This window comes from Cervus elaphus, chromosome 21 (genome assembly GCF_910594005.1).
Source record: "Cervus elaphus chromosome 21, mCerEla1.1, whole genome shotgun sequence".
Classification (NCBI taxonomy): Eukaryota; Metazoa; Chordata; class Mammalia; order Artiodactyla; family Cervidae; genus Cervus; species Cervus elaphus.
Genome location: NC_057835.1, coordinates 4,885,680 through 4,912,759, shown reverse-complemented (window position 1 = coordinate 4,912,759; position 27,080 = coordinate 4,885,680). Strand labels below are relative to the sequence as shown.

At 53.0% G+C, this 27,080-nt stretch overlaps 2 protein-coding genes across 11 annotated transcripts; one reads left to right on the top strand and one right to left on the bottom strand.

The window, feature by feature from the left end:
* Positions 1–2,174: 2,174 nt before the first annotated feature.
* On the top strand, positions 2,175–4,279 carry COMMD5 (COMM domain containing 5). 2 transcript variants are annotated; one of them, XM_043879794.1, is made up of 2 exons: positions 2,175–2,293; positions 3,349–4,279. In XM_043879794.1, exon 2 carries the CDS (start codon positions 3,401–3,403, stop codon positions 4,073–4,075), a length of 675 nt encoding a protein of 224 aa, XP_043735729.1. In that variant the 5' UTR covers positions 2,175–2,293; positions 3,349–3,400; the 3' UTR covers positions 4,076–4,279. The 2 variants fall into 2 exon arrangements, with proteins under 2 accessions (XP_043735729.1, XP_043735731.1); XM_043879796.1 differs by lacking the exon at positions 2,175–2,293 and adding an exon at positions 2,480–2,616.
* Positions 4,280–5,175: 896 nt separating this feature from the next.
* On the bottom strand, positions 5,176–18,510 carry ZNF7 (zinc finger protein 7). Of its 9 annotated transcripts, XM_043879626.1 has the most exons (6): positions 18,344–18,439; positions 17,817–17,869; positions 16,924–17,156; positions 16,319–16,472; positions 14,911–15,027; positions 5,176–13,630 (listed from the first exon to the last, which is right to left on the bottom strand). In XM_043879626.1, the coding sequence occupies exons 3-6, from the start codon at positions 16,924–16,926 to the stop codon at positions 11,847–11,849; spliced, it is 2,058 nt and encodes a 685-aa protein (XP_043735561.1). In that variant the 5' UTR covers positions 16,927–17,156; positions 17,817–17,869; positions 18,344–18,439; the 3' UTR covers positions 5,176–11,846. The 9 variants fall into 9 exon arrangements, with proteins under 9 accessions (XP_043735561.1, XP_043735562.1, XP_043735560.1 ...); XM_043879627.1 differs by lacking the exon at positions 17,817–17,869 and having other exon boundaries at positions 18,344–18,476; XM_043879625.1 differs by lacking the exon at positions 17,817–17,869 and having other exon boundaries at positions 16,924–17,609; positions 18,344–18,464.
* Positions 18,511–27,080: the final 8,570 nt, after the last annotated feature.

The window sequence follows — 27,080 nt, the reverse complement described above, 5'->3', positions numbered from 1 at the left end:
ACCATCTGGAAGTAGGTTGGATATATGGCTTGAAAATAACTTTTTAAAAAGTTCCCTTCCTTCATTTGATCACTCATTGCATTTCTTCCTTTTTTTTCTCTTTTTTTTTTTGAGGGGGTTCATTTTCATTTTTAGTTTTGAAAGATATGATTTTAAGTTTTTGTTATCTCCAAATGCTTGTTTGTGAATGCTTGCTTCAGCTTGCAGTATTAGTAGTTTCTTCTGCCCTCTTTGAACTCTAGTTACCTTGGCCTGCCTGCACTCCCAGCTCCATCTCCTTTGTTCATGGAGATGCCCAGCATCTCTGTGCAAGGAAATGGAATGTTTTCTCATTCATCTTTACACAGAGGATAAGGGCCCTCTGGAGTTCCAGCGCTGGAAGAGCCTCAGTTCCCACCACTATCCTGGAGTCACTTGGGCCTAATCTGTCGTTTCCATGTTGGCCAAGGCCCCAGAGCTGCCACAGCATCATTTCCAAGTTTGAAGCTTTGGTTTCTATTTCTCTCCTCTTTTTTAGCCCTGGGGGTGCTTAACTATGAATTTTCCTACTGACATTCTTGTCCCAGTAAACCTGACATCATTAATTTCAATTTTCAAAACTAGGACCACTTGAAAGCTCCTGACTTGCTAGCTCCTGAGGTACCCTCCTTGGCTGAACTCTAGAGCTCTTTGAGATTAAAATAAATAAATAAATAAACTTTCATTTTACAAATGCAAACACTAGGGCTCCAACCAAGACCATAACTCCCATCTGCAGACTCTTTACCTGTGATTTGGTAGGGAAGGTGAGCCAGACCATGGTGGAGAATAAGGCTTGAACATGCCCCATTCAGGACTACCGAGGTGGCGCTAATGGTAAAGTAGCCACCTGTCAATGCAGAAGATGCAGGAGACGTGGGTTTGATCCCTGACTCAGGAAGATCCTCTGGAAGAGGGCAGCTTTTGGTTGTATCCTCAGAGTCGACAGGGCTAGTCACCACTCTGTCTCTTCTTAAAGGGTTGTCAACTACAAATTGGCACTTGTCATCTACCTCTTCAAGGATTAAATCATGTGCTGCTGGAGCTGCTGATTTTCAACACCCTCTGAAAAGAGCTGAGAGTGGAGAGCAGAAATGACACTCTGCGCTCTGGGAAAAACTGGCAGAACATGTCTTCAAGTAGATATTTTCAGAAGATGATTTCATGAGCCCAATTCTTGTATCTCCTCATATCTAGAAAAGCATTAAAATCCTTCATGGTTCACAAGTCACTACTGCTCCTTGTGACTAGCAGAAACCTTCTGCAACAAATATGTGCTTTGTCACATATACTCCCCCTTCACCAAAATCACATGTATATATTGACCTCCTCTCTTCCTCTTTGGAGCAATTTCTCAGAGCTATCTGAGATGCTGTCTCCCAGGCTGTACTCCTCATTTTGCCCCTAATAAAATTTAACTCACAACTCTCACATTGTGTAATTTTTTTTTTTTAAGTCTGCAGGACACTAATCCCATCCTAACCTAAATACTTCCCAAAAGGTTCAATTTCCAAATAGGGTCACACTGGGTTTCTACATAAGAGTTGAGGGGTGGGGCACATTCAACACATAATTTGTCTGACTGTATCCACACTGATGGTATGAAATGGCAACTCTGTGTGGCTTCCACTTGCATTTCCTTAATGGCCAGCAAAGCCCAACATCTCTTCAGGTGCTCATCAGCATTTTATATTGTTCTTCTCTAAGATGTCTATTCAACCCCCTTGCTCATTTTGCGGACTTGTCTGCCTTGTTTTCATTGACTTTTGGGGGGCCCCACCCCGCGGCTTGCAGAGTCTTGAACCTGAGCCGAGGCAGTGAAAGCGCCGAGGTCCAACCACCAGAACGCCAAGGAACGTCCCTCATTGACTTCTAAAATATCACTCCATGGAGATAAATGCACACTCCGTCATTCAAAGAGAACAACTGAGAGGCGAAGCTCGCTCACATTTTGTGCAGGCGAGCCTCGCGACCCAGAGTCTACACTCACCCCCTCCCGCGCCCCCACACCCCAGAGCCGACAGCGTCTCTTCGGTCCACAGCCGGCCGCGGAAACCTCAGAGCTGGCCGCGGAAACCGCAGAGCTTCCCGCGGACGCGGCGCCTGGGCCTCGCCCCTCCGACCGCGGAGCACCAAGAACAGTCCTCCAGCAGCCCTAGAGCGGCCCGTGGAGAGGGGTAGGGCGTGGCGAGCGTCGCCTCCCAGTCTGTTCCGGGAACCAGGCCCTGCTTCTGGCTATTCGCGGTGCTGCACCGGGCTCGGGATCGGGCGTAAGGTGCGGAGGCGGCGCGGGGAGCGGGCTGCGGGGTGGGAGAGGGCTGCTCTGCCCGCGGAACGGCGAGCGCCCGGGAGGCAGGAAGCCGATACGGCAGTTCGGGGCGGGGCCGAAGGTCGCTGACCGCTGGTGGGGCGGTGGCTCCGGCGAAGCTTGGAGGCCGCCTCGGGGGTTCCTTCCTCCGAACCTGGAGGCAGTGCACTGGCCTCCCGGGAGTGGAGCCCGAGCGGCCGGCGGCGGGGCAGTGGAAGGTTGTCCCGGCACAGACCAGGCCCTGAAGGAAAACCCGGAGTTCAGGCAGTGGCTTGTCGCTGACGGCCAGGGTGAGGGGCGCTCGGCCTTCCCGGGAGAGTGGGGTGCGAGGGAGCCTGGAGAGCCCCCCTTTCCCCCGGGCCGCCTTACTGAGGACGGCTCTGCTCGGCACTCGGTGCGGCTGCGGTGCGCGGGGTGCTCCTGCAGGACGAGGGGTGGGGCGTCTTGCCGGCCTTCAGGTAACCTCTCAGATACTGCCCCCACCTCTGCTGCCGCGTGCGCCTTAGCCCCTTCTGCCTGAGAGGCGCCATCTGGTCCCCCAGTGCTGTGCGAAAACCGAAGGGACTTCTGAGTGAACGAGCCTGAGTTCTGATCCTCGACCTGAGTGATTGTTTGCGCCTGATTTCTTTGTTGGTGGCAGAGCCGCGCGAGGCGCGGAGGCAGAGTAGATGAATGGCTTCAATCGGCAGTGACAGTGGCTGTTGTGTCCTTGCGCTCTCTGGACCTCGCTTCTTTCATTCTTTAATCCGATGTTTATTTGAAGAACTAATGTGTGCTCTCCTTTTCCTGGTTCTCTTCCTTTTCTTATCCTCACCTCATTTCCATTTTCAGCTGCTTTCTGCCTCCCCTCTTTCAGGGACTAGAGAGGGCCTTCTGCCACGTGTTTCCAGGGCACCTCCGGTCACACTGACTGTCCTCAGTGGTTCATACCATCAGCGTCTGGGAGGTGGAGACCCTGTCAGTCCTCATTCACTGGCCCAAAGGGTGTGGGGGTCACTGGGCTTCTCTCGCACCCCTTCCAGGCCGGCTCGGCTGAGACCTACTAGGCTGCCTGTCAAAGAGCAGGAAGCATCGATGTCTGCTGTGGGTCCTGCCGCTGCACACCTGCATCGCCCTGGTGACAGTCACAGTGACTGCGTGAGTTTCCTGGGGGCCCAATTGCCCCCAGAGGTGGCAGCAATGCCCCGGCTCCTGGGGGACTTGGACAGGGCTACGTTCAGAAAATTGCTGAAGCTGGTGGTCAGCAGCCTGCAGGGAGAAGACTGCCGGGAGGCTGTGCGGCACCTCAGGGCTGGCGCTGACCTGCCTGAGGAGCAGCTGGGTGCCCTGATAGCTGGCACACACACCTTGCTCCAGCAGGCCCTCCGGCTGCCCCCAGCCAGCCTGAAGCCCGACACCTTCAAGAACCAGCTCCAGGAGCTTTGCATCCCCCAAGACCTGGTTGTGGACTTGGCCAGTGTGGTGTTTGGTAGCCAGCGGCCTCTCCTTGACTCTGTGGCCAGGCAGCAGGGGGCCCGGCTGCCCCACGTCGCTGACTTTCGGTGGAGGGTGGACGTGGCCATCTCCACCAGCGCCCTGGCCCGCTCCCTGCAGCCCAGTGTCCTGATGCACCTGAAGCTCTCGGATGGGTCTGCCCTCCACTTTGAGGTTCCCACGGCCAAATTCCAGGAGCTGCGGTTTGCTGTGGCCCTGGTCCTGAAGGAGATGGCCGAGCTGGAGAAGAGGTGTGAGCGCAAGCTGCAGGACTGAGCCTCCCGCCAGTGCCTTCTGGTGGCTGAGGCGGCTGTCTCAGATGGGCTTTCCAGAGCGAAGCCTGCCCTTCTGACAAGGCACTCCAGTGAAGGAGTGTAACTATGTCTTTCTCTAAATGAAGTAGACAGCTGTGTCTTTCCCTTTTTTTTGAAAGTAAAGCAACTGTAAATAAAAAATAGGTCCTCCTGGGTAGGCATCAAACCACATGCGCCCTCTCCACAGCGGTCGGTCGGTCTTGCTGCCAGGTAAGGGCACCCACTGCGCTGGTGGGCCCACACGTGGTCTGAGGTTCAGGCCAAGGCCCTTGTGAGGACACAGGCTGTTCAGCCTGCCCCGCGCAGCATCCAAACTGTTGCTCCTTTGCTCTTGGGAACCCTGTGTTTCAGGGTGCACATTTCATTCCCCATCTTAAATCCCTGACCTTAAAGCGCATTCTAGTGGAGGGGGTGCGGGGAGGAATGTATAATAAAAACAAGCAGTGTAGCCCAGGAGAGGGTGGGTGCTGCAGGAGGTGCAGCAGCCTCCGGAGATGGGAGGCAGGACAGTGGGAGAGCTGGGCTGCACTTTAAATTGGGTCTTGGGGCGGGTCTCCTGAGGATGTGGTTCCAGAGCCAAGAGGAGGCAGGGATGCTGCACGGAGGGAAAGCCTGTGGGCGCGGGGCTGCGGCCAAGTGGGAGGAAGTGAGTGGACGCACAGGGGCAGGCCCAGGGCCTCTCTGGGAACTCGGCTCAACTCTGAGTGAAATGCGTGTGATGGATAGTCGTGTTAGAGGATCACACCGGATACTGTGTTGACTGAAGAGGGCAGGCCGCAGAATGGGGGTGAGGAGTCTGGAGTTGGTGGTGGCGGCAGAGAGGGGAGTGGGGGCCTCGCCCAGGTGTCTTGTGGCTGGGTGGCTCAGGCAGCTCAGACCGCCATAGACCAAGTGGCTTGAACCACAGAAATGACTTGCTCACAGTTCTGGAGGCTGGGGTTAGCGTGCCAGCACGGTCAGGTCCTGGTGAGGCCTCTCCGCCGACCTTTGGACTTCGCTCTGTGCATGTGTGTGCATGTGTGTGTGAGTATGTGACAGAGTGTATGAGTGTGTGAGAGAGAGAGAGAGAGTGCTCTTCTCCTGTTAAGAGGGCACCAGTCCCCTCCAACTAATAAAAATAAATGGGAAAAAAAAAAAAGAGGGCACCAGTCCTGTGGGATCAGGGCCCTATGTTTATGACTTCATCCAACCTTAATCACCTCCCTGGAGGCCACATATTTAAAAATTTTATTTATTTATTATTATTTTTTTGAGGCCGCATTTTAAAATACAGGCTCAGCAGGGGTTTGGGCTTCAGCAATTGAAGAGTGCTGGGGAGGGGGGTGCACAGGCCTCTCCTGAGTGCCTGTCGGGCAGCAGTGTGCAGAGCTCTTGACCAGCCCTGTCCCCTCGGCATAACTGCGCCCCTGGTAGGGGGCCTGGCAGTGTCCCTGCCTCTCTGGTTTGCTCTACCAGGAAACCAGGTCACAGCTTGGTAGGATTAATAGGCCCAAGCATCAGGCAGGAGCTTCCTCTGAAAAATAGCAATTGGGTTTGGGTGCCCACCTGGCATCCTGCCATGTCTGTGTTGGAAGCCCCTGGCCTTCCCAGCACCCTCTTTCTGTCCCCACTCTGCGCCAGAACCCATTAAAAGCAGCAGTGTTTCCTCTGTGCTGTTTCCAGAATGCTACCATGATCTTGATTAATTAGGCCTTTCCCTGAGTGAGGGTCCCAGCAAGTTGGGCCAAAGGGACAGAGAAGAGGAGGTGCCCTGGGGGCTGCACTCAGAGCTGGGGTTTCCCTAGCCAGGCCCCACATGGGGCTCAGTCCTAGCTCAGCCGAGGGCTGCGGACTCCCCGTGTCTCCAGCAGCCTGGGCCCTTCTTCCCTGAGGACAGGAGCTGGGCTGGGCCATCCTCGCTGCTGCCTAGGCCTGCCCACAAGGACCTGCACAGTAAGCTGAGCACCACATCTCCCTCAACCAGTGATGGAGGCTCGCTTTGCTGTGACTTCTTCCTTAACCATCAGGCATGTGTCAGAAATATGTACTTGTTATGATATGTTTGGAAAATCCTAAAAAAATAAAAACAAACAAAACTAAAAAGAATCAAAAAGCTCCTTTGCCCATAGACAGCCATGGAGAAACCCTCTTGACCAGATTTGAACTTAGCCTTTAGTGTTGGCGTTTTACTTAGCATAATGTTGTTTAAAAAAAAAAAATAGCGACCATTTTAAAGCCCTAGGGGCTTCCCTGGTGGCTCAGATGGTAAAGAATTCGCCTGCAATGCAGAAGACAGGAGTTCGATCCCTGAGTTGGGAAGATCCCCTGCAGAAGGGAATGGCTACCCATTACAGTATTCTTGCCTGGAAGAATGCCACAGTAGACAGAAGAGCCTGGCAGGCTGCAATCCTGAGTCCCCAAAATTCGGACATCACCTCCGTAACTTCCCAAAGCACGTCCTTGCGCGCCCCCTATAGGCCAGGCCCTGACGACGCAGCCGAGTGGGGAGAAGGCATAGATGGAAGGAACCACCAGGTGCAGGCACTCCGCCAGGCTCGTGTTAACCCGTTAACTCAAAGGCATCGACATGGTGACGAAGTGCAGAGAGGTTTGAGTCTTGCCGAAGGACACACAGCTTATGGGGGAGCTGGTGGTCGGTTCTCCGCCAGCCTTCCCTTCCTACCTGTCCATCCACTGACTTCTCTGGGCATGTGAACCTGGTGGTGAGAGAGGCGCTCCATGCTGGCTCCCATCCCTTGAGGCTGCTGGCTCCAGAGTGAGGACACGCGTTCAGGACAGAAGTCCACAGGCTGGGGAGTGTCTGTTTTGCTGGTTAGCATAGCAAAGTTCACTGGTGCAACCAGGAACAAGGCCTGTAGTCCAAGCCTGGCCCAGGTGCCCCAGCTGTGAGCTCCACTGCCACAGAAGGACCCTGTGGCTACGATTCCATGATTTTAAGGCACGTGTTTGGCAGGAACACACACAGGGTCCCTTCCCGAGGGACCCTGGAGGAGGACAAGAGCTCTCAACTGAAGCCCACCTCATCCTCTCGGCTGATCTGGCAGGCAGGGGTGCTTTTCTAACCGAGGCTCGGAGCCCTGCGCATCAGGACTACGGTTTGCACACCCTTTTGCCTGCCAGGCTACAGAGACCTCTTTGTCCCTGTGCTCCTGGCCAGGGAAGTCCAGCTGTCTCCCCAGTCAGCTGTGTGCGTGTGTCCATCCACCTTGCAAGTCCCCTCCCCAGGCCCTGGAGGATCAGCAGACTCAGTGGGTATGGGGCCCCTCTGCGGCTCTGTGTCTATACACGCTGTCATCTCCACCCTTGAGGGGTCCAGGCCGCTAACTGGGGGTGCAGAGCTCTGCTTGCTCACCTGCTTCTCTCCCCCATCCCCAGAAGGCACCATCTGTGCCTTTTAAGTCACTGGTCAGGAATGCCTGGACCAGAACATCGACCTCCATCCTCGGGAGGCTGGATGTGGTGGGCCCTGACTACGCCGACCCCTTGCCTTGGTCTCCGATGAGCTCTTGACAGCTCTAATGCTGCCAACCCCAGGTTGTCCATCTGTGAGCCCTCGTGCTTGTCTCAAGGAGGCGCACACGGGCAAACAGTGACACAGGCATCACTGTACAGAGAGAGAGGTTTTCGTGAGAAGCAGAGGACGGGCAGCTGGCTGTTCCGGGACTGCTGGCTCCTGGTGCTCAACGAAGCCAGGTAATGAGGGCCACCACCCTCGAGACCGTGCACAGCCTCTGGCCTTACTGTGTGCGGGGAGGTGGATGTGATCCAGCTGGAGAAGGTCCCTCCAGCTGTGGGGCACAGGCTTGCAGGCCAGCAGAGGTGGTCCTCCTCACCTGCACTGGGTGTGGTGACCTTTTCTCTAAAGGGCTAGAGAATATTTTAGCCTTTCAGGTCATGATTCTGTCAGCTCTGCCACTGTAGCTCAAAATCAGCCAGAGAAAACAATGTGCATGATTGTATCCCAATAAAATGTCCTGTGGACACTGAAATTTTGATTTCACGTCACAAAACTTGTTCCAACCATTTAAAACCCATTCTTAGGACTTCCCTGGTTGTCCAGTGTCTAGGACTCTACACTCCCAGTGCAGGGGCCCCGGGTTCAATTCCTGGTTGGGGATCTAGATCCTGCATGCCGCAACTAAAAGATCCTGTGTGCCCCAGCTGTGACCCAGCACAGCCAAACCCAAAAAAACCACTCTTAGCTCCAGGGCCATGGAAAACCAGGTGGGGTGAGGGTGGCTCTAAATGCCCGCCTCCCTGGCACGCCTGCAGGGCTCCCCCAGGCTGCAGAGCGCTGGCCCGCTGCACCTGTGCTCAGTCTCCACTTGGAGGCAGGGCTGGCCCTGCCCCCTTGTCCCCAGATAAGAACAAGACCTGGCAGAGAGCAGATGTTTGACCTCATGTAGACCTCTGTGGAAACTCTTGGCGCTGGAGCATTTTCTCTCATCTGTGGGCCTGTAAAGCTTCACCTCAAACCCTGGATGTACCTCAAACACAGCATTCATTCAACAAACTTTTCCTGGGCTTTGAGTGCAAGCCACATCCACCAGGGGACACACGGATGTGAAAACCCACTGGGCTCTGCACAGACACCCCACTTTATTAGTGAAGCTTCCAGAATGCTCAAAGTATCATAAAGCTTATCTGATAATTAAGACAAATTTCAGGTTAAAATTATGAGTTTAATTTATTGTCTCCAAAAGAGAAATCCAAAGTATTTTATAATCTATTCTGTAAGTGTTCTGGAGATTTTCTTTGGCCATGCTGGGCATCTTGTGGGATCTAGGGGAAAGCTGAGTCCTGACCACTGGAGTGCCAAGAAATTCCCAGAAATTCTTAAAATGAGTTTACTGTTCCTGAAGCCCCAACTGGGAAATACAGCTTGGAAGTAGAATAGTCCAGAACTCCCACACCTGGCAGGCAGCCCTCTCCTCTCCTCCCAGCACACCCACACGTGTTCTGGGATCTGAAACCCATGCAGCAGCAGTTTGAACGCAACGTCATCAGGCGACACACTAATACCACAAACCTTTTTCATGCAGCTAAGGAGAGGCCTCACCCAATACTTCCGCAGCCAGTATTCCCGGCTGGAATGTAGGGCTTGAGATTTACTTCTATTGAATTTTTGCTTTTCCTGGGACACTTAAGTGAACGAAACACACTAAGAACAGAGGGAAAATAACCCCTCAAAGGCTGGAGGCAGGACTGCCAGGCGGTCAGAGGCGCCCTGCAAGCAAAGGGCCAGCTGTGTTCCAAGAACCTTTACTTGGTCAGACTGAAATCTGATTTCAATATAATTTTCAAATGTCACAAAATAGTCTTTCCCCACGCCACCCCCAACCACTGAAAAATGTAAAAACCATTCTTAGTCCTTACGCCTGTCACAAGGTAAACGGGGACATGAACACTCTGAAGGCGATTCAAGCACACATGGCTTGTGAGCAGCACCAAGCCCACGCGGTCAGCAGCCCTGCCGACCGGCCTGGAAGCAAAACCAGGAGGCTGTCTGATCGGAACCAACTGCCGTATTGGCGAAGCCTCCTTGGCTGTCTGTGATTAATTTCTCAGACATGCGTGCATTTACAGGACTGACTCCAGCTCAGGTTTTGTGGAGGTCCCAGGCCACTGTCCTCAGGCTGATCACCAGGCTTCACAGACGTGGGCACAGGCCTGCATTTGGCCCGCAGGGCACACAGTGGGCCAGCCCCCAACAGGATCATGTTGATTCCAAGTCTAGGTGCTAGAGTGCGTTTAAGGCTGCGTCCTCTGGCCCTTTTTGGCTGGCCTGCAAGTGCTGTCAGGAAAGACAAGCATCCTGTGGTGCAGACCCTGGAGTCCAGAGGCCCTACACCTCTGGATACACTTTGTGCATCACTACCAGGAGTGGCCAGCAGGACTCCCTTATGGACCCCTCCCTTATGGGACACTTTCCTAGCACCAGCAGAGGGTGGGGGTGTGGCATGGCCACCCAGGACCTTGATCTTGTCCCACTGTTAGGTGGCTCGCAAGGCCTAAGATATCGCCCACTTAGAGGTGCCCACCTTGCCCGGCTCTGAAAGCACTGACCACCTGGCTGAGCACAGCAGCTGAGGTGGAGACGTAACCTCTGGTGTCTGGAGAGGTCCCTGCCCTCTTGCACAGACTTTCAGACACAAGTTGCGGGTGGAGCGGGGGGTTACAGCTGCCGCAGAGCACACTGTCTGCATGGTGCACCCCACCCAGGGGAGGAGCATACCGAAGCTGCAGGCGGGGCAGTCCTTGTCCCGAGACAGCGCTGCGACCTCCACACCTTGTGCCAGGGAAGCAGCCAATCAGGCTGAGCTGCTGGGGAGTTGAGTCCCTTCTACTTGCTCAGAACATCTGGACTCTGCTGTCCCAACCTCTCTAGGCACCTGGAGCGGCTGGCACTTGTTCTCGAGAGAAACCCACAGGCTGCTACTGGGCTATGGCATACAAGGCGAACCTGGGCTTAACCCAACCTGTGTGACGTAACCCAAGTCCTGTTGCAATAAAAGTCCTCAAGTGACCTCAGGGTCACGTGTCGGACACGGGAGAAGTGGCCCCTCCATGGGGCCTCCTGTGATGATCAGCAATGGTGCCAAAGATCGGCCGGTCTCATGGGGAGGTCCTGGGTAGCAGCTGGTGACACTCCTCATCCCGAGTCCCCCTGCAGAGCCCAGGGCCCTAGGCTGTGCAGGCGCCACTGCTGCACCTCATCCTGCGGCTCGCAGGCCTTGAGGAGCTGTTCCAGGAGCCGCTCTGCAGCCCAGCCTGTCAGTCAACCAGAGCAGTGATGTTCCCTGCACGTTCCTCCTGCCGGTGACAAGGTGGCCACGTGCTCTGACCACTCGACCCAAACCAGGCCATGCTGGCAGAGAAAACCTGAGCAGGAGGCGATGCCAGGAGAGCGGGCTTGCTCACTGGCACCCAGTGCTCGGCACCCACAGGCCCTCTGCCCTGGGACCTGTGGGGCCCGTGAGGCCACATCCCAATGCTGATCCTGGTGATCAGGCGTCTCCACCACCCATCAGCCTGGGCAAAGGCACCGGCTCACGCGTCTTCTTGCAGACCTTCCAGTTCTGGTGGTCCATGTGGCTGGTGTTTTGAGGATATGCCTCTGGTGGCGTCCTCAGGGCTGCTCTTTCATTCTTGTAACCACTGTAAGACAACGCTCGGGGAGGACACTGGGTTCTGGACTTATAGCAGGCCAGGGACACTGTCCCCTGGCCTGGGTGCTGCTCCTGGCGTGCCTGCATGCACCCAGCGCCTCCCTGAAGAGAAGGGCTGCTCTGCGAGGCGTATCCGGTGGGGAGAGCAAAAGGGGAGCCCGGGTCCCCCTCCAGCAGCCCTGCACAAACACATCCCTGCTGCAGAAGCCAGTCTTGAGTACCTGTGGCCTAAGGAAGACGTCCCGGGAAACTTCTTTCATCCCACTCCTCTGGTGGGGCTGCTGGGGCTCTTCTCATGCCTCTTCTGCAAGGCCCAGGGTCATCCCTTTGAGAACTCAAATACTACACGTGTCACCCTGATGTGAGAGACACGAGCTTTATTGAAGGGGATAAGGTCAAACGTGCCAGCAAAAACATACACCACGTATGAATCTCAACACTCCCTAAGAGAGCAATTCTGAATATTCCCCAGTGTTCTAAATCTTCAGTGTAAAAGATCCCATGTCAAATAAGTTAAGGCTGTAGGTTTATTCACATTTATACACATTTGTAAAGGTAAGTGGTCTAGCCCATGTGAATTTTCTGATGCTGAGTAAGCCTTGAGCTCCTATTAAAAGCTTTGCCACATTCATTACATTTGTAAGGTTTCTCTCCAGTGTGAATTCTCTGGTGGATAATGAGATGCGACCGCCATCTGAATATTTTCTCACATTCATTACATTTGTGAAGTTTCTTTACAGTATTAACTCTCCTCCGACTCGTGTGGGTGGAAGCCTCCAGGGTGCCCCCGTACTCACGGTACCACTGGGCACGAGTGTGGATCCTCTGGTGCTCGATCAGGTATGAACTCCGGCTGAAGGCCTTCCCACACTCGCTGCACCCGTAGGGCTTCACCCCAGCATGAATAATCTGGTGCTGGAAAAGGGTGGAATTCTGGCTGAAGGCCTTCCCACACTCGCTGCACTTATACGGCCTCTCACCCGTGTGCACCCTCTGGTGTATCGTGAGCTGTGTGCTCATGCTGAAGGCTTTTCCACATTCGAGGCACTCATAGGGCTTCTCCCCCTTATGGATCCTCTGATGGTAAATGAGGCTTGAGCTCTGGCTGAAGGCCTTCCCGCAGTCACTGCACTCGTATGGCTTCTCCCCGGTGTGAATTCTCTGATGCTGAATGAGGTGTGAGCCCTGGACAAAGCCTTTCCCACACTCATCACACTTAAACGGTTTTTCTCCAGTGTGAGTTCTCTGGTGGCGAATAAGTCGTGAGCTGCAACCAAAGGCTTTCGAACACTTGTTGCATTTATAAGGTTTCTCTCCAGTGTGTGTCAGCTGATGCTGACTCAGGCGGGAGACCCACCGGAAAGCCTTCCCACACTCGTCACACTTAAACGGCTTCTCGGGAGCATGCATCCTCTGACGTGCACCCAGGCTGGGACTCTCCGGGGTTCTCGGGAGCTCAACCTTCTCCCCAGCGTGCATCCGCTGGTGCTGAGCTAGGGTTGAGCTCTGGCTGAAGGCCTTGCCGCACTCTGGGCACGGGTAGGGCCGCTCTCCCGTGTGGGTCCTCTGGTGCCTGGCCAGCTGAGACTGCTGGCTGAAGGCCTTCCCGCACTCCCGGCAGCCATAGGGCCTCTCTCCCGTGTGGACCCTCTGATGATGGATGAGGCTGGAGCTCTGCCCAAAGGCTTTTCCACATTCTTCGCACCTGTAGGGCTTCTCCCCAGTGTGAATCCTTTGATGCTGAATAAGTTTTGAGCTCAGGCGAAAGGCCTTCCCACAGTCGGTGCACTTAAACGGCTTCTCTCCAGTGTGGATTCTCTGATGCTGAGTAAGCTGTGAGCACAACCTGAAGACCTTCCCACACTCCCTACATTCATACGGTTTCTCTCCAGACAAGGTACTCGGATGTCTCCCCTGAAAGCAATCAGATAACTTTTTTTGGCACTCTTGGCATCTGTTGGGTTTCTGCTGGGTATTCATTTCCTGGTGCAGAGCAACATCTGAAGGAGATCTCAAGCTCCTGCCACATACATCACACCTTCGGAAGGACCCCTGACTTTGATCAGGCTGACAACCCAGGCGGCCACTGCTCCCCCGCTCACCATGACCCTGGAACTCGTCCTCAGCAAAGGCCTTCCTGGGAGCCGTGGTCCCCATGTTCAAGAAGTTTTTATGGAAGAGGGAGCTTGGCTGTCTCTGTGAACAGACTTCAGGATCTGAGGTGTCTCCAAAGCCAGGACTCTGGGGAAAGTCCTGGGGCAAGGTTTTGACCATGACCCCCCCGGATTCTGATTTAAGACTGTCCATGTCCTCACAGGCCTGCTCACCATCAGTCCCAACTGTAGAATCTGAAATGAACAGGAAGCAAATTGCTGCTAATCCCCCGTCAGAGAAAGGAGACTGGGGTGTGGGGGTGCATACCACCCTTGGGACTGAGCCCCCTCCCAGGACAGGCTGTACTGAGCATTTGTAAAGATGTGATGAGAAGTCAATGCCTTTTGACAGTGGTCAAAATCTGGTTCTGTTCATGCTTAATGCATTCATTCAGTTACTATATACCTGGAAGACTGCAAAGAGCCACTCTCCTACATGGAGGAAAGGTCATCTCACAGGGAATGAGTACAAGGAAAACCCACAAAAGAGCAAAGTGAGCCCAAAAGGGTGGAGGGTAAGAGGCAGGGTTAGGGTGCCTGTGAGAGTAGAGTGAGGAGGAAAGAGGGACTGAAAACTGAACAGAGGGGTGTTATGCACTGAGAAAAATGAGGCACCACAGCTGCTAAGGGGCACACAGGGGTGAGTCCAAGAGAGGTGGGCCTCAGCTGTCCACTGGGTGGGGTTCTGAGCAGGGCCCAGAGCCTGACCTCCACACCCTCCAGCCGCTGCCAGTCATGCCCGCTGACTCACACTGCTGTGTCCATCCCTTGCCGCCCTGCCCCTCAGCTCCCAGGTGGCCACAGTGACTACACTGATGCCTCCTTCCTGGGGGTTTCCAGAGGGCCCACCTCCCTGCTTGCCCTCCACATGGAGGTATGGAGGGATGTGGCCACCAGCCAAGGAATACCTGGGGCCACCAGAAGCTGGAATAGGCAGGTAGGATCCTCCCCTCTAGGTTTCAGAGGGGACACGACACCGCCTGTGACTTGATCTTGGACATGTGGTCCCCACAGTGAAGGAACAATGAGTCTCAGCTGTGGTAAGCCTCTAGTCTGCGTGCTTTGTTACAGCAGCTTCAGGACACCAGCACAGCCCCGGAACTTCATCCGAGAGGCTGGGCTCACCCAGACCCCATGAAACTCTGGAGGGAGCGTGGCAGTGGCAGGTGAACAGCTGCTCAGAGTCACACGTGTGCCTTTGCTCAATAAGAATGTTAGTAAAATTCAAACTGAACAAAACGTGGTTCAAAAACAAATTGTCTTGCCATAATGCACAGGAATGCTATGCCCTTGCTTTTCTGTAGTTTAGTCTTTCCTGAGGCTGCCCCATGACTGGCCGCCTATGTGCAACCCACAGCATCCCCAGGCAGCTCAGCAAAGCTGCATGGATGGCCTCTGGGGTCCCCCTCCAGCTTCCCACCTGAGCCCTCGCCGGGCATGGAGATCCTGAACCCCTCCGTGCCCAGAAGCCTCACCTGTCCGGGTGGTCCTGGCTGCCTCTCTCCCCTCTGCTCCTTGCAGGTCGAGGACCCATGGCTCCTGCCCCTGTTCTAGCCGGGAGATCAGCTCAGGCTTGAAGACCAGGAATCCTGCTGTGGGGGCAGCAGAGGAGGACACGGCATCACTGTGGCTAGGAGTGCTGCTCGGGGCTCAGTTCTCCCTGGTCCCCAGGAGTGAAGGGTTGGGGCTACTGGAGCACAGGGGCCTCCTGTCCAGACCTGCTGCCTCCTGAGGCTGGACAGAGAGCAATGCGTGGACTCCCAGTCTGGCCCTGCTGCAAATGGAGACAGGGCCAGGATCGCCAGGGAGTCCTGTCACCCAAGTCTGCAGAACACAGGCCAGCTCTCCCCCATGGGGAGAGGCGCAGGCACAGCCAGCACTTCCCTCAGTCCCCTCAGGGATGCTCCAAGAGGTAGGGTTGCTTAAGAAACAATACAACAACAAATCAACCAACAAAATGGATTTTAAATCAGAAGGTGTGAAGCCCAATCATCAGCCAGCAGCCCCAGCCTCAAGTCCTCACACAGAGGGCTGGAGACCAGCAGGCACCCCCCAGCACCTGCCTTCTGGGGCCAGTAGCCCCCATGCTGTGGGAAAGCTGTGTGAAGTGCTCCCAGCCCACCCAAGGGCTGGTCAAGCCCTCGGGCTAGAGCACTCCTCAGGTTTTCAGCCATGGGGTGGAGAAGGCAGCAGGCAGAGAAGGTCAAAGGCTCAGGTGACAGCAGGACCTCACACTCAAGAGGAAATAAGTTCCTGCCAAGCACACGTGTGCTGCTCACAGAGAAACGTCCCTGGGCAGCCAGCAAGGGGGTCGGGCAAAGGCCATGAAACAATACCACAGACTGCACCTGATCTAAGTGCAGCTGGACACAACAGCGATCACAGTGGGTGGCTCAAAACTATTACTATCCAGAAACTATGTGATGAATTAGTAAGTGGCAACTGTATTTACTATGAGTCAAAATCTGTAGGATGCAGCTGAAGTGATGTTTATGCATAAAATTTCATGTTTTTAAATACACCAACTAGAAACAAAAATGGTAAACACAGAACAGGTAAATACTAAACTCAAGAAACAACAAGAAATCTGACTGAGTAGCTATTTAAGCTATTTCAAGTTTGGATTCTATTTCTATTCACTCAGGCAGAAAGTCCACCTACCCTGTGAGCACTGAATCACATGATGTATGCAAACCTGGGAGCCTGCTTGGCTCACCAAGACTCCTTCTGGGGTCAGCTTCTGACCCACAAGGACTCACAGTCCTGAGCCCCTGCCTAGCCTTTGACCACATGGCCTCCAGATCTGCAGCCTCTAACACAGACCAAAATAGGTGGGTGCTGACCAATGATGGAAGGGGTAGGGATGTCCAAATAAAGCCTCACCTAGTCCAGCCACACTGCTGTGGTTCTCAAGCATCACCTCCTTGTAGAGAGCCCTCTGGCCGGGGTCCAGACACTGCCATTCCTCCCGCGAGAAGTGCACGGCCACATCACCAAATGTCACAGCCTCCTGAAAGGACACACACCAGTCTCCTGGCTGTTTCAAGCACACAGACCACAAGGTTGAGTGAGACAGTCACCAGGCCCCTTTGGTTTTAAAATCGAGGGGAGGAAGGAATTCCCTGGCTGTCTTGCGGTCAGGACTCTGCTTCCACTGTAGGGGGGCACAGGCTCAATCCCTGGTCAGGGAAGTAAAATCCTGCAAGCTGTGCAGTGTGGCCAAAAAATAAAATAAAATCAAGGGGAGGGACAGTATGCAGGACAGGGAGGGACCCAGACCATGGGGATCTACAACCCTCCCCCAAGAGCCTCAGGCAGGCCCAATCTGAGCAGGATTTGCTCACTACCTTGGAGACACCCGAGACTGGCAAGGGGTCGGCAAGAGGCTGAGGGTCTAGGTCCAGGCCCATTGGGCACAGTAGGTGCCCAGAGGAGCAGGTAGGGGCCTCACAAGACGAGGGAGGGAACAGGGGAAGTCAGACTCCTACCATGAGACTTGGTGGGTGGGAATCCACGTGTCCTGGCTGAGAGCCCTGTTGGCAGTTACCAGAGTCAGAGGTCACGATCCTGGAGGCCCCAACGTCTCACTTCCAGACTAATCGAGGGGGTACCGTATCCTCCAATCTTTTACTTCCAACTCCAAGTGTTTTCTGGCAGGGACTTGCAATGGGGCCAAAATGGCGGTAGCACTACAGTATCTGCCCTCCGAAGCTTCATTCATCTTTCAGAGAGTGTGACATGGAAGAATTACTCCACAAACATGTAACGGGTAGTTGCCAGGCACTCGGCTACGCAATAGGGATGTGGTACTGAACAACACACAAGGACTCTACCTTCTTGGAGCAGCCTAGTGGGGGAAAGTTAACTGACCATGGAAACAAACCAAAATTACAACTGGGATGACAGCACAAGTACAAGGGACTCAGAAAGCATTTAACTAGGAAACCCTGACTTAGTCTGATGGGTCACTTCCCCTAGGTGTTAACTCGGTGCCAATGGGGGTGGGGAGGGAACTCCTGGCAGCAGGAACAGAGTGTGCAAGGGCCAGAGGCAGGAAGGACCCTCAGAGGCAGGAAGTACTAGGGCTGAATGAGCCAGTGGGGCAAGATCTCAGGCAGCAAGATAAGTCATGATGTGACTGGCAGCTGGAGTAGACAGGAACCAGCAAGATGGACTGTAGGGAAAAGAGGAGGGGACACCTGACCACACCCCAACCCTCGTACAAAAACCTGACCCCTCCCCTAGCATCCTCCTGGGAGGTCAGAAAGGGAAAAAATGGACTTCCTAGGGGAGATTTTGACTCCAAAAGCGGCTTGAGGGAAGAAGCTTTAGGCCATGAGCTGATTCAGACAGCAGCGACCACTGTCAAGAGGTTCCCCACCTCGGCCTGGCCAGAAGCAAGCATGTGCCTCCCAGTGCTGGATCCTGGGTCCCCTGTAGAGAAGTACAGACCCTAAGTGGCAGCCAGAATTAAGAGAAAATACATAGCCTACGACCCCAAGACATAGCCCTTTTGGCCACCTTCACGAAGTCTAGGTCTTGGAGGAGCAGTGAAAGAGGGTAAAAGAGTGCCCCCGAGGGAGATGATGGGTATGCAGGCTGGAGCATGCCTAGAACCGGAGGGGAGGCTACGAGGCTGCTGCGAGGCCGGATCTGCGGGATGACCCCTCCCGCTTCTTCCCGGCCAAGACGGCCAAGGCTCGACCACGACCACCGCCCTACCCGGCGCCAACGGGCTCGCAGAGCCGCCCGCTCCACTAGCGCTTCCCCGCGGAGAGGCCGGGGGAGCGCGAGACCCGCCGAATCGGAAGCGGGAGGACACGGGGGCCGGTGGGAGACCTCTAAGCCCAAGGGGGAGGAGCACGTGGGCAGCCCCGAACCTAACCGACGCCCTCATCACCGACTCACCCTCCCGGGGCCAGCGAGAGACTCTAGCAGCGCGACGACGCCGGAAACGGGCCTCGGCCGCTCGCGGCCGCTCGCCCCACAGACTTCCGGTTGCTCTGGGCGGTTCGGAGGCCCAGCCGACTCTGTGGTTCCCAGCCGGCCCCCCAACCCGGGGAGCCGGAGAAGGGGCGGGGCCAGATAGCTTGGGAACCGACAGCGCCCGGAGCGGGCGGGGGTCACAGTTCAAGGAGGGCGGGGCCACAGGTCAAGGAGGGAGGGGTCACAGATCAAGGAGGGCGGGGCTGGGGCCGAGGGAAAGTGAGGGCCAGGGCCCGCTGCTGTGTGGCCTGGGGCCAGGGAGCAGACCCGGACGAAGCCGGAAGAGAGCGGCCTGAGGGTCGCCCGGGCCGCCCCGCGCACCTCTGGTCACACTCCGGGCCGCTGGTCCCCGCATTGGGTCTGTGTGCGGGCTGCTGCCGGGCAGAACGCGCCTGCTGGGCCTGTTCCAGGCTCCAGGACTACAGAGACGCCGCTGCCCCAGCTGTGCCCAGTGTAGTACGGGGGCGAGCGGCCAGGTGGGGCGCAGAGGAGCACTGTGGAGAGAGTAGATGTTCCTGTCCTTGGTGTGGAGATGTCTCGAGCCACGGGCACCGCAGAATGTGGAGGGGCACCGACAGCCCAGAGATAAGGCTGGGAGGGCTGCAGAAAGGGTGAGGACCACCGGGAGGAGAGGCCTAGGGCAGACGTCAACCGGGACGTCTGGCTGAGGTCATTGACTGCGTCGCGGGGCTCGAGGCAGCGGGACAACCTAGGACCGGCCGAGAGACCTGCGGCGGTGGGCCCTCAGGCGAAGGGCGGCGCGCCCGGGTGTCAGGTCAAGACTGCTCCACACTGTGCTCTCTCCCATCCCAGCTTCGTCTGGCTCCTGGGGCAGCCCGTTCTGGGTGTTCTCCCAGACCCACGCGGTCCTGTGTGTAGGGGAAGGGAACCCCAACTTCTTTGGGACTCGGCAGAAGCCTCCCCTTCGGCGGCCCAGCTCAGCTTTGGGGAGGTCGCTGCGCGCGTCTTCGGAGGCCACAGCTTCCCCTGAGGTCTGGGCCCCTGGAACTTTTCACACTGGACAGCCCTGGAGTGGCAAGTTCGGGGGGAGGGCCCTGACACCAGCCTCATTGATGATCCAAACCCTGGGGTCCCTGGCAAAGCCATGGTGAATGGGTGCAAGCCCAAGGAAGGTGGACAGAGTCAGTTCCTGGACAGGTGGACAGAGTCAGTTCCTGGACAGACTCCTAGGGGAGGTGGAAGGGGAAACTTAATATGCTCAGAGGAACCAGCTCTTTTCTGTGGGCGCCTGCGTGATGTGGTCTGGCTCCCCCACCCCATGCCTCCATATGTCGAACAATTCTCAGCTCTCCCGTCTCCACATCCTCCATGATAACTCTGAGAGCATCTGTGCAAAGGATGAATGGATGAAGAAATGGAGAATGGGAAAGGACTGGGTGTACACCTGCTTCTTAACCCTAACCCCTAGCCAAGTACTCAGGTACCCTGAGCTCACTGGTGTCCTGACCTACTGGGTCCCCCTTCTGCTGGAGTGTCATTACACTGCACCATCTTGAGCTAGGAGGTCCTGGCAAACTTGGGCCCCAGCCTAGCCCCTCAAGGTGAGGGGAGAACTCCTACTCAAGGTGAGGCTGATCCAGGGAGCAAGAGGGGGAGCCAGGGCTGACAGTGGGATCTTCAGGCTGATGACAGAACCACCTCAGCTGCCACAAGAGTCTGGCCCAGAGTGTCCACCCGGCAGACACCTGGCAGTGTGGGAGGTGTGGGGACCAGGGTGCTGAGGGTGCTACCTGGGTGAGGGGTGAAGGAGAGTGTGTCTGTCCACTGCAGGCCATTCCAGGGCCTCCACACCTGAGTTCCATACTCCTCACTGAGCCTTGGGCCCACTGAGCAAACAGACTGCATGGTCCCCTAAGTTAACAGGCTGCATGGTCCCCTAAATGGTCACAGTGCCTCTTCTCTGGGCAAACCCAAATCACTTTCCAGCTATTTCCAGCCTGGGATTAGGATTCTGAGCTGTAAGTGTTCCCAGGGGAAAAGCCAAGCTTGAAAGTTGTTTTTGAGGACTTCCCTGGTGGTGCAGTGGATGGGAATTCACCTGCCACGCTGGGGACACGGGTTTGATCCCTGGTCCGGGAGGATTCCACATGCCTCGGAACAACTAAGCCACAATCACTGAACTGGGGTACAAGAACTATTGAAGCCCATGTGCCTAGAGATTGTACTCCGCAACAAGAAAAGCCACCAGAATGAGAAGCCCACATTGCCCATGGCAATGAAGAGTAGACCTCCTTTCTGCAACTAAAGAAAGCCCACGCAAAAGCAAGAAAGACCCAGCACAGCCAAAAATCAATCAATAATTAATTCCCTGGCAATCCGGTCATTAGTTCTCCACACTGTCACTGCCGAGCACACAGATTCACTTGCTGGTTGGGGAATTAAGATCCCACAAGATGTGTGGCCAAAATATGTACATATATTTTTAAAGAGATGTGTTTCCAAGGCCACTTTCTGTAGTTTAGTAGATGGCACAGGGAAATAACATTTTCAGTGAAGTGGGACAGAGCCGCTGAAGGCTGTCACTATCCCCGAACACTCAGGAATCTCCTGATGAGTTAAAATGTATGTGGATTTTGTTTTAATCAGGGATGGTAAGACGTCAGAAAAAGCAAAAGAGTTCCAGAAAAACATGTATTTCTGCTTTATTGACTATGCCACAAGTTTTGACTGTGTGGATCTCAATAAACTGTGGAAAATTCTGAAAGAAATGGGAATACCAGACCACCTGACCTGCCTCTTGAGAAACCTGTATGCAGGTCAGGAAGCAACAGTTAGAACTGGACATGGAACAACAGACTGATTCCAAATAGGAAAAGGAGTACGTCAAGGCTGTATATTGTCATCCTGCTTATTTAACTTACATGCAGAGTACATCATGAGAAACACTGGGCTGGAGGAAGCACAAGCTGGAATCAAGATTGCTGGGAGAAATATCAATTACCTCAGATATGCAGATGATACCACCCTATGGCAGAAAGTGAAGAAGAACTAAAGGCCTCTTGATGAAAGTGAAACAGGATAGTGAAAAAGTTGGCTGAAAGCTCAACATTCAGAAAACTAAGATCATGGCATCTGGTCCCATCACTTCATGGCAAATAGATGGGGAAACAGTAGAAACAGTGGCTGACTTTATTTTTCTGGGCTCCAAAATCACTGCAGATGGTGCTTGCAGCCATGAAATTAAAAGACACTTACTCCTTGGAAGGAAAGTTATGACCAACCTAGACAGTATATTGAAAAGCAGAGACATCGCTTTGTCAACAAAGGTCTGTCTAGTCAAGGCTATGGTTTTTCCAGTGGTCATGTATGGGTGTGAGAGTTGGACTATAAAGAAAGCTGAGTGCCAAAGAATTGACGGTTTTGAACTGTGGTGTTGGAGAAAACTCTTGAGAATCTCTTGGACTGCAAGGAGATCCAACCAGTCCATCCTAAAGGAGATCAATCCTGGGTGTTCATTGGAAGGACTGATGTTGAAGCTGAAACTCCAATATCTTGGCCAACTGATGCGAAGAGCTGAGTCATTTGAAAAGACCCTGATGCTGGGAAAGATTGAGGGCAGGAGGAGAAGGGGGCGACAGAGGAGAAGATGGTTGGATGGCATCACCAACTCAATGGACATGGGTTTGGGTGAACTCCAGGAGTTGGCAATGGACAGGGAGGCCTGGCGTGCTGTGGTTCATGGGGTCGCAAGGAGTTGGACACGACTGAGCAACTGAACTGAACTGAAGATGTCAGAAATGTGGGTGGACTTTTATATTCACAGGTGTCTAGAAATGGGAGGAGGCAGGGCACACCATGCGGGGCCACACAGGGAAGCACTGCGTTGGTCAGGAAGAGAAAGAGGAGGGAAGGGTTGGCCCAGAGCCTTTACTGGGATTTCTGCAAGGAATGGGCAAGGCAGGGCAATGACACTGAGGAGGATTAGGGCCGTGTGCTTGAATAATTTCAGCAGGCTACTGGGTCATCTCCAGTGGTCTGATACCTGCCCCCGCTGTGACTTAGGGCAGGGAAGCACTGGTGTGATGTGAGTCTTGTAAAGGAGATAGTCGGGAGTGTGGGCTCTGGATTGGTTGGTTTGTGTCAACGCCTAGCTCTAAGGGTTCCTTTGCTATCTCTAGGAATGCCTTTTGGACTTAGCCTTGCTTGGCTTGAAAGCTGGCAGGAGGAACCAGGAGACCCTAGAACCCTAAACAGAAGCAGAATTTCCCCGAGTCTCCCAGGAAAGTATATCTGAGGTCAGGGTGCCGGGAGCCAGCACACGAGACCCCACCCATGACAAGGTCGTGAGAAGACCTGACGGGCAAGGCAGATCAGGACTTCAGGGATTTCGAAAAGCTGCCCCGGCGCTCACCTTAAAGATGATCTCTGTCTTTCTGATGCTTGCTATATTAGACTACTCCCTAATTTCTGTGACACGGGTAGAAGGCCTTCCCCGATCTCTCTCCAAACAGAATCAACTTAGAACTTTAATTAATATGTCCGCTGGACGGCGGTATCCTATAAGATTATCCAGGATGAAAGGAGTGTTTCAATTTAGACCCCTTTGCTGGCATTCTAGCCTGCTTGGCAAATGCATACTAATGTACATGACTGCTCACAACACCTTAATCATAAACAGCATAAAGAACCTGATCACACAAAAGGCCCTAATAGGCACAGAGACCTTTGGGGGGTGGAGAAGCCCTATTAGAGAACACAAAAATATTATTCTAAAAGTGGTTATAGTTAAAGATTTAGAAAAATAAGCGTTCAGAATTGTTAATTTTAACCAGGAATGCTAAACAGGGGCTGCCTCACCGGAGCTGCAGAGTCTTTGTGTTGTAAACCTTTTAGATAAATTTAACTAATAACTTCTGCAAAAGGACTGACCTTTGTGTTCATTAAAGAATAGATTACAGGAAAACAGCTTTGCATTCACCTAGGTCATAAAATGTCAATAGGCCCCAAGACCAGAAGATAATGTTCAAGACTCTCACAAAGAAGTATGCAGAAAACACCCTGGTTTCATGAAGGATAAGCTGATGTAATATTAAACTATCTTCCGCTTAAAAAATGTACTAACTTAGAATATAAAAGCTACGGTAAAAAATAAAGATTTGCCAGACTCTGCTGCACCCCCTGTCTGGTTACACTCTCTCTCTCTCTTTCTCTCTCTCTCTCTCCCTCGGAGACTTGGCTCCATCAAGGCTGGTCTCACGTGTCTTCTCTCGCCAACGCCGTTCATCCTGAGGATACCCCCTGGATCCTGCCGAGGCTGGGTCCTAAGAGCAAAATGAACGAGGTGCTGGAGGTGGCCTGAGGAGGTGGGCCGCAGGCCCAGGTGACAGGTGTGTGCCCGGCATGCAGAGGCCTTCTCACCACCCATTCCTGTCTGGCCCAGCCCCTGTACTCAACCTTTTTTCCCACTCAGAACTGAATCCCTGAAGGCAGGGCCCATGAGGTTTCCATTCTGCCTCACTCTCCTGGGCTCGACAACAACCTCACATGCTCAGTAGAAACTTGTTTGAAAGACCAACTAACCTGTGGATCAGCAATCTTACTTTTCTTTAAATGAAGATAAAAGCTGAGAAACAGAATTTCCAGAAATGAAACACGTCCTTTGCTCAGGACAGGGATTCATGCTTAATCAAGATGGAGCCGATAAATGGAAAAATATGGCTGAAGTGGGACTCAGAAAGGCACTTTTCAAAAAATTTATTCACCAGATTGTCACTAGTGCTTTTGGGTTCTTTTCCCGGAGGAAAGCTGCTTCCTTTCAGTGTCCTGCAAATTAAAAAAGCCAGGGCTCATACCCATTAGGACAGCTACTGTGAAAAAAAAAAAACAACAGAGAAGAAAAGGTGATGGCAAGGATGTGGACAAACTGCAACACTTTTATGCAGCTGGTGGGGATGTAAATTGGTGCAGCCACTATGGAGAATAGTATGGGGGTTTGTAAAAAGATTAGGCATAGAATTACCATATGACCGCCCAAGTTTTGCAACATAAATTGTTCTGGAGATGGATGGTGGTGATGGTTGCACAACAGTATGCATATACTTAACACTGATCTTGGAAACAGCAGTGAGCCATTCTGAAGAGACATCTTAGTTCTTTGCCTCAGAATTGGATCTGGGTAGCCTGGATGAAAACCAGGAATCCTAGCCACAAGACCACCAGGGGCTAGAGGCTAGAACTAAAGAGACCCTGGCTCTTTCCTCCTTTTGAAAATAAGAATGTTTCAAGGAGGTGAAAACTGTAAAAACAAGTACAAAGTTTATTAGAGACACAGCAAAATGGAAAGCACACAGAGAAACAATGTTTATTCAAGACAAAAGCAGAGCAGAAATACACACTTGGAGAGAAAAGGTATGAATATGCTCTCTAATGAGGAGGAGCGCAGTAAGTCAGAAGCTAGGCAGAGACACACACCTAGAGAGGAGTGTGGGCATCCTGAGTGAGGAGGAGCACAGTAAGGAGTGATGTAACTCCCTTATATAGGCCAGTCCTTCTGGGTCTTTGTTTCTGTTCAGTTCAGTTCAGTCACTTGGTCGTGTCCGACTCTTTGCGACTCCATGGTCTGCAGCACGCCAGGCTTCCCTGTCCATCATCAACTCTTGGAGCTTGCTCAAACTCACGTCCATCTAGTCGGTGATGGCATCTAACCATCTCATCCTCTGTCGTCCCCTTCTCCTCCTTCTTTCAATCTTTCCCAGCATCAGGGGCTTTTCTAATGAGTCAGTTGTTCACATCAGGTGGCCAAAGTATTGGAGTTTCAGCTTCAGCATCAGCCCTTCTAATGATTATTCAGGACTGATTTCCTTTAGGATTGACTGGTTGGATCTCCTTGCTGTCCAAGGGACTCTCAAGAGTTTTCTCCAACACCACAGTTCAAAAGCATCAATTCTTCGGTGCTCAGTCTTCTTTATGGTCCAATTCTCACATCAGTACATGACTACTGGAAAACCATAGCTTTGACTATACGGACCTTTGTCGGTAAAGTAATGTCTCTGCTTTTTAATATGCTGTTGAGGTTGATCATAGCTTTTCTTCCAAGGAGCAAGTGTCTCTTAATTTCATGGCTGCACTCATCATCTGCAGTGATTTTGGAGCCCAGGAAAATAAAGTCTGTCACTGTTTCCATTATTTCCCCATCTATTTGCCATGAAGTGATGGGACCAGATGCCATGATCTTTGTTTTTTGAATGTTGAGTTTTAACCCAGCTTTTTCACTCTCCTCTTTCAGTTTCATCAAGAGATTCTTTAGTTCTTTGCTTTCTGCCGTTAAGGGTGGTGTCATCTGCGTATCTGAAGCTATTAATATTTCTCCCTGCAATCTTTTTTTTCCCACCATTATGTCGAGTTTATTATTTCAATGGCACTAATACAGCTGGAGGTACTCAGTGATGCTGCGCAGGCAGGATTTCCTTCCCTGCAATCTTGATTCCAGCTTGTGTATCTGCCAGCCCAGCATTTCGCATGATGTACCCTGCATCATCAGTTGAAGACTCTTGAGAGTCCCTTGGACTGCAAGGAGATCCAACCAGTTCATTCTAAAGGAGATCAGTCCTGGGTGTTCACTGGAAGGACTGAGGTTGAATCTGAAACTCCAATACTTTGGCCACCTGATGCGAAGAGCTGACTCATTTGAAAAGACCCTGATGCTGGGGAAGACCCTGATGCCGGGTCCAGCCTCAGTAGGATCCAGGGGTACCCTCAGGATGAACGGCGTCGGCGAGAGAGAGACGTGAGACCAGCCTTGATAGGGCCAAGTCTGCGAGGGAAAGAGAGAGAAAGAGAAAGAGAGAGAGAGAGAGACAGAGAGAATGACCAGACGGGGGTGTTTGCAGGGTCTGGCAGAGTCTGGCAATGGTTTATTTTTCACCGTGGCTTTTATACCCTCAATTAGTACATTTCTAAGGGGAAGATAGTTTAACATTACATCAGCTTGTTCTTCAGGAAACCAGGGTGTTTTCTGCATACTTCTTTGTTTATGTCTTATACATCATCTTCTGGCCTCAGGGCCTATTGACATTTTATGACCTAGGTGAATGCAAAGCTATTTTCCTGTAATCTATTCTTTAATGAACACAAAAGTTAGTCCTTTTGCAGAAGTTATTAGTTGAATTTATCTAAAAGGTTTACAACACAAAGACTCTGCAGCTCTGGTGAGGCAGCCCCTGTTTAACATTCCTGGTTAAAATGAACAAGTCTAACCACTTTTAAAATAATATTTTTGTGTTACATTAATACGCATTTGCCAAGCAGGCTAGAATGCCAGCAAAGGGGTCTAAATTGAAACACTCCTTTCATCCTGGATAATCTTATAGGATACCGCCGTCCAGGGGACATGTTGATTAAAGTTCTAAGTTGATTCTGTTTGGAGAGAAATCGGGGAAGGCCTTCTACCTGTGTCACAGAAATTAGGGAGTAGTCTAATATAGCAAGGATCAGAAAGACAGAGATCATCTTTAAGGTGAGCGCCGGGGCAGCTTTTCGAAATCCCTGAAGTCCTGATCTGCCTTGCTTGTCAGGCCTTCTCCTCATGACCTTGTCATGGGTGGGATCTCATGTGCTGGCTCCCGGCATCTCCCCCTTTTTTATTTTTTAAGACAGCCAGATGGATCTCAGTCGCGAGCTTTTGAGTGCTCTGCTGGAG

Excerpts from the sequence above, each read along its gene's own strand:
- COMMD5 (XM_043879794.1), top strand. The coding sequence starts at position 3,401 with ATGTCTGCTGTGGGTCCTGCCGCTGCACACCTGCATCGCCCTGGTGAC.
- ZNF7 (XM_043879622.1), bottom strand. The coding sequence starts at position 17,840 with ATGCTTGCTTCTGGCCAGGCCGAG. Across the intron at positions 16,969-17,816 it reads TTGCTTCTGGCCAGGCCGAG|GGCTCTCAGCCAGGACACGT; the intron begins GTGGGGAACCTC and ends AACTGCCAACAG. Across the intron at positions 13,631-14,910 it reads AGCCAGGACCACCCGGACAG|ATTCTACAGTTGGGACTGAT; the intron begins GTGAGGCTTCTG and ends TGTTCATTTCAG.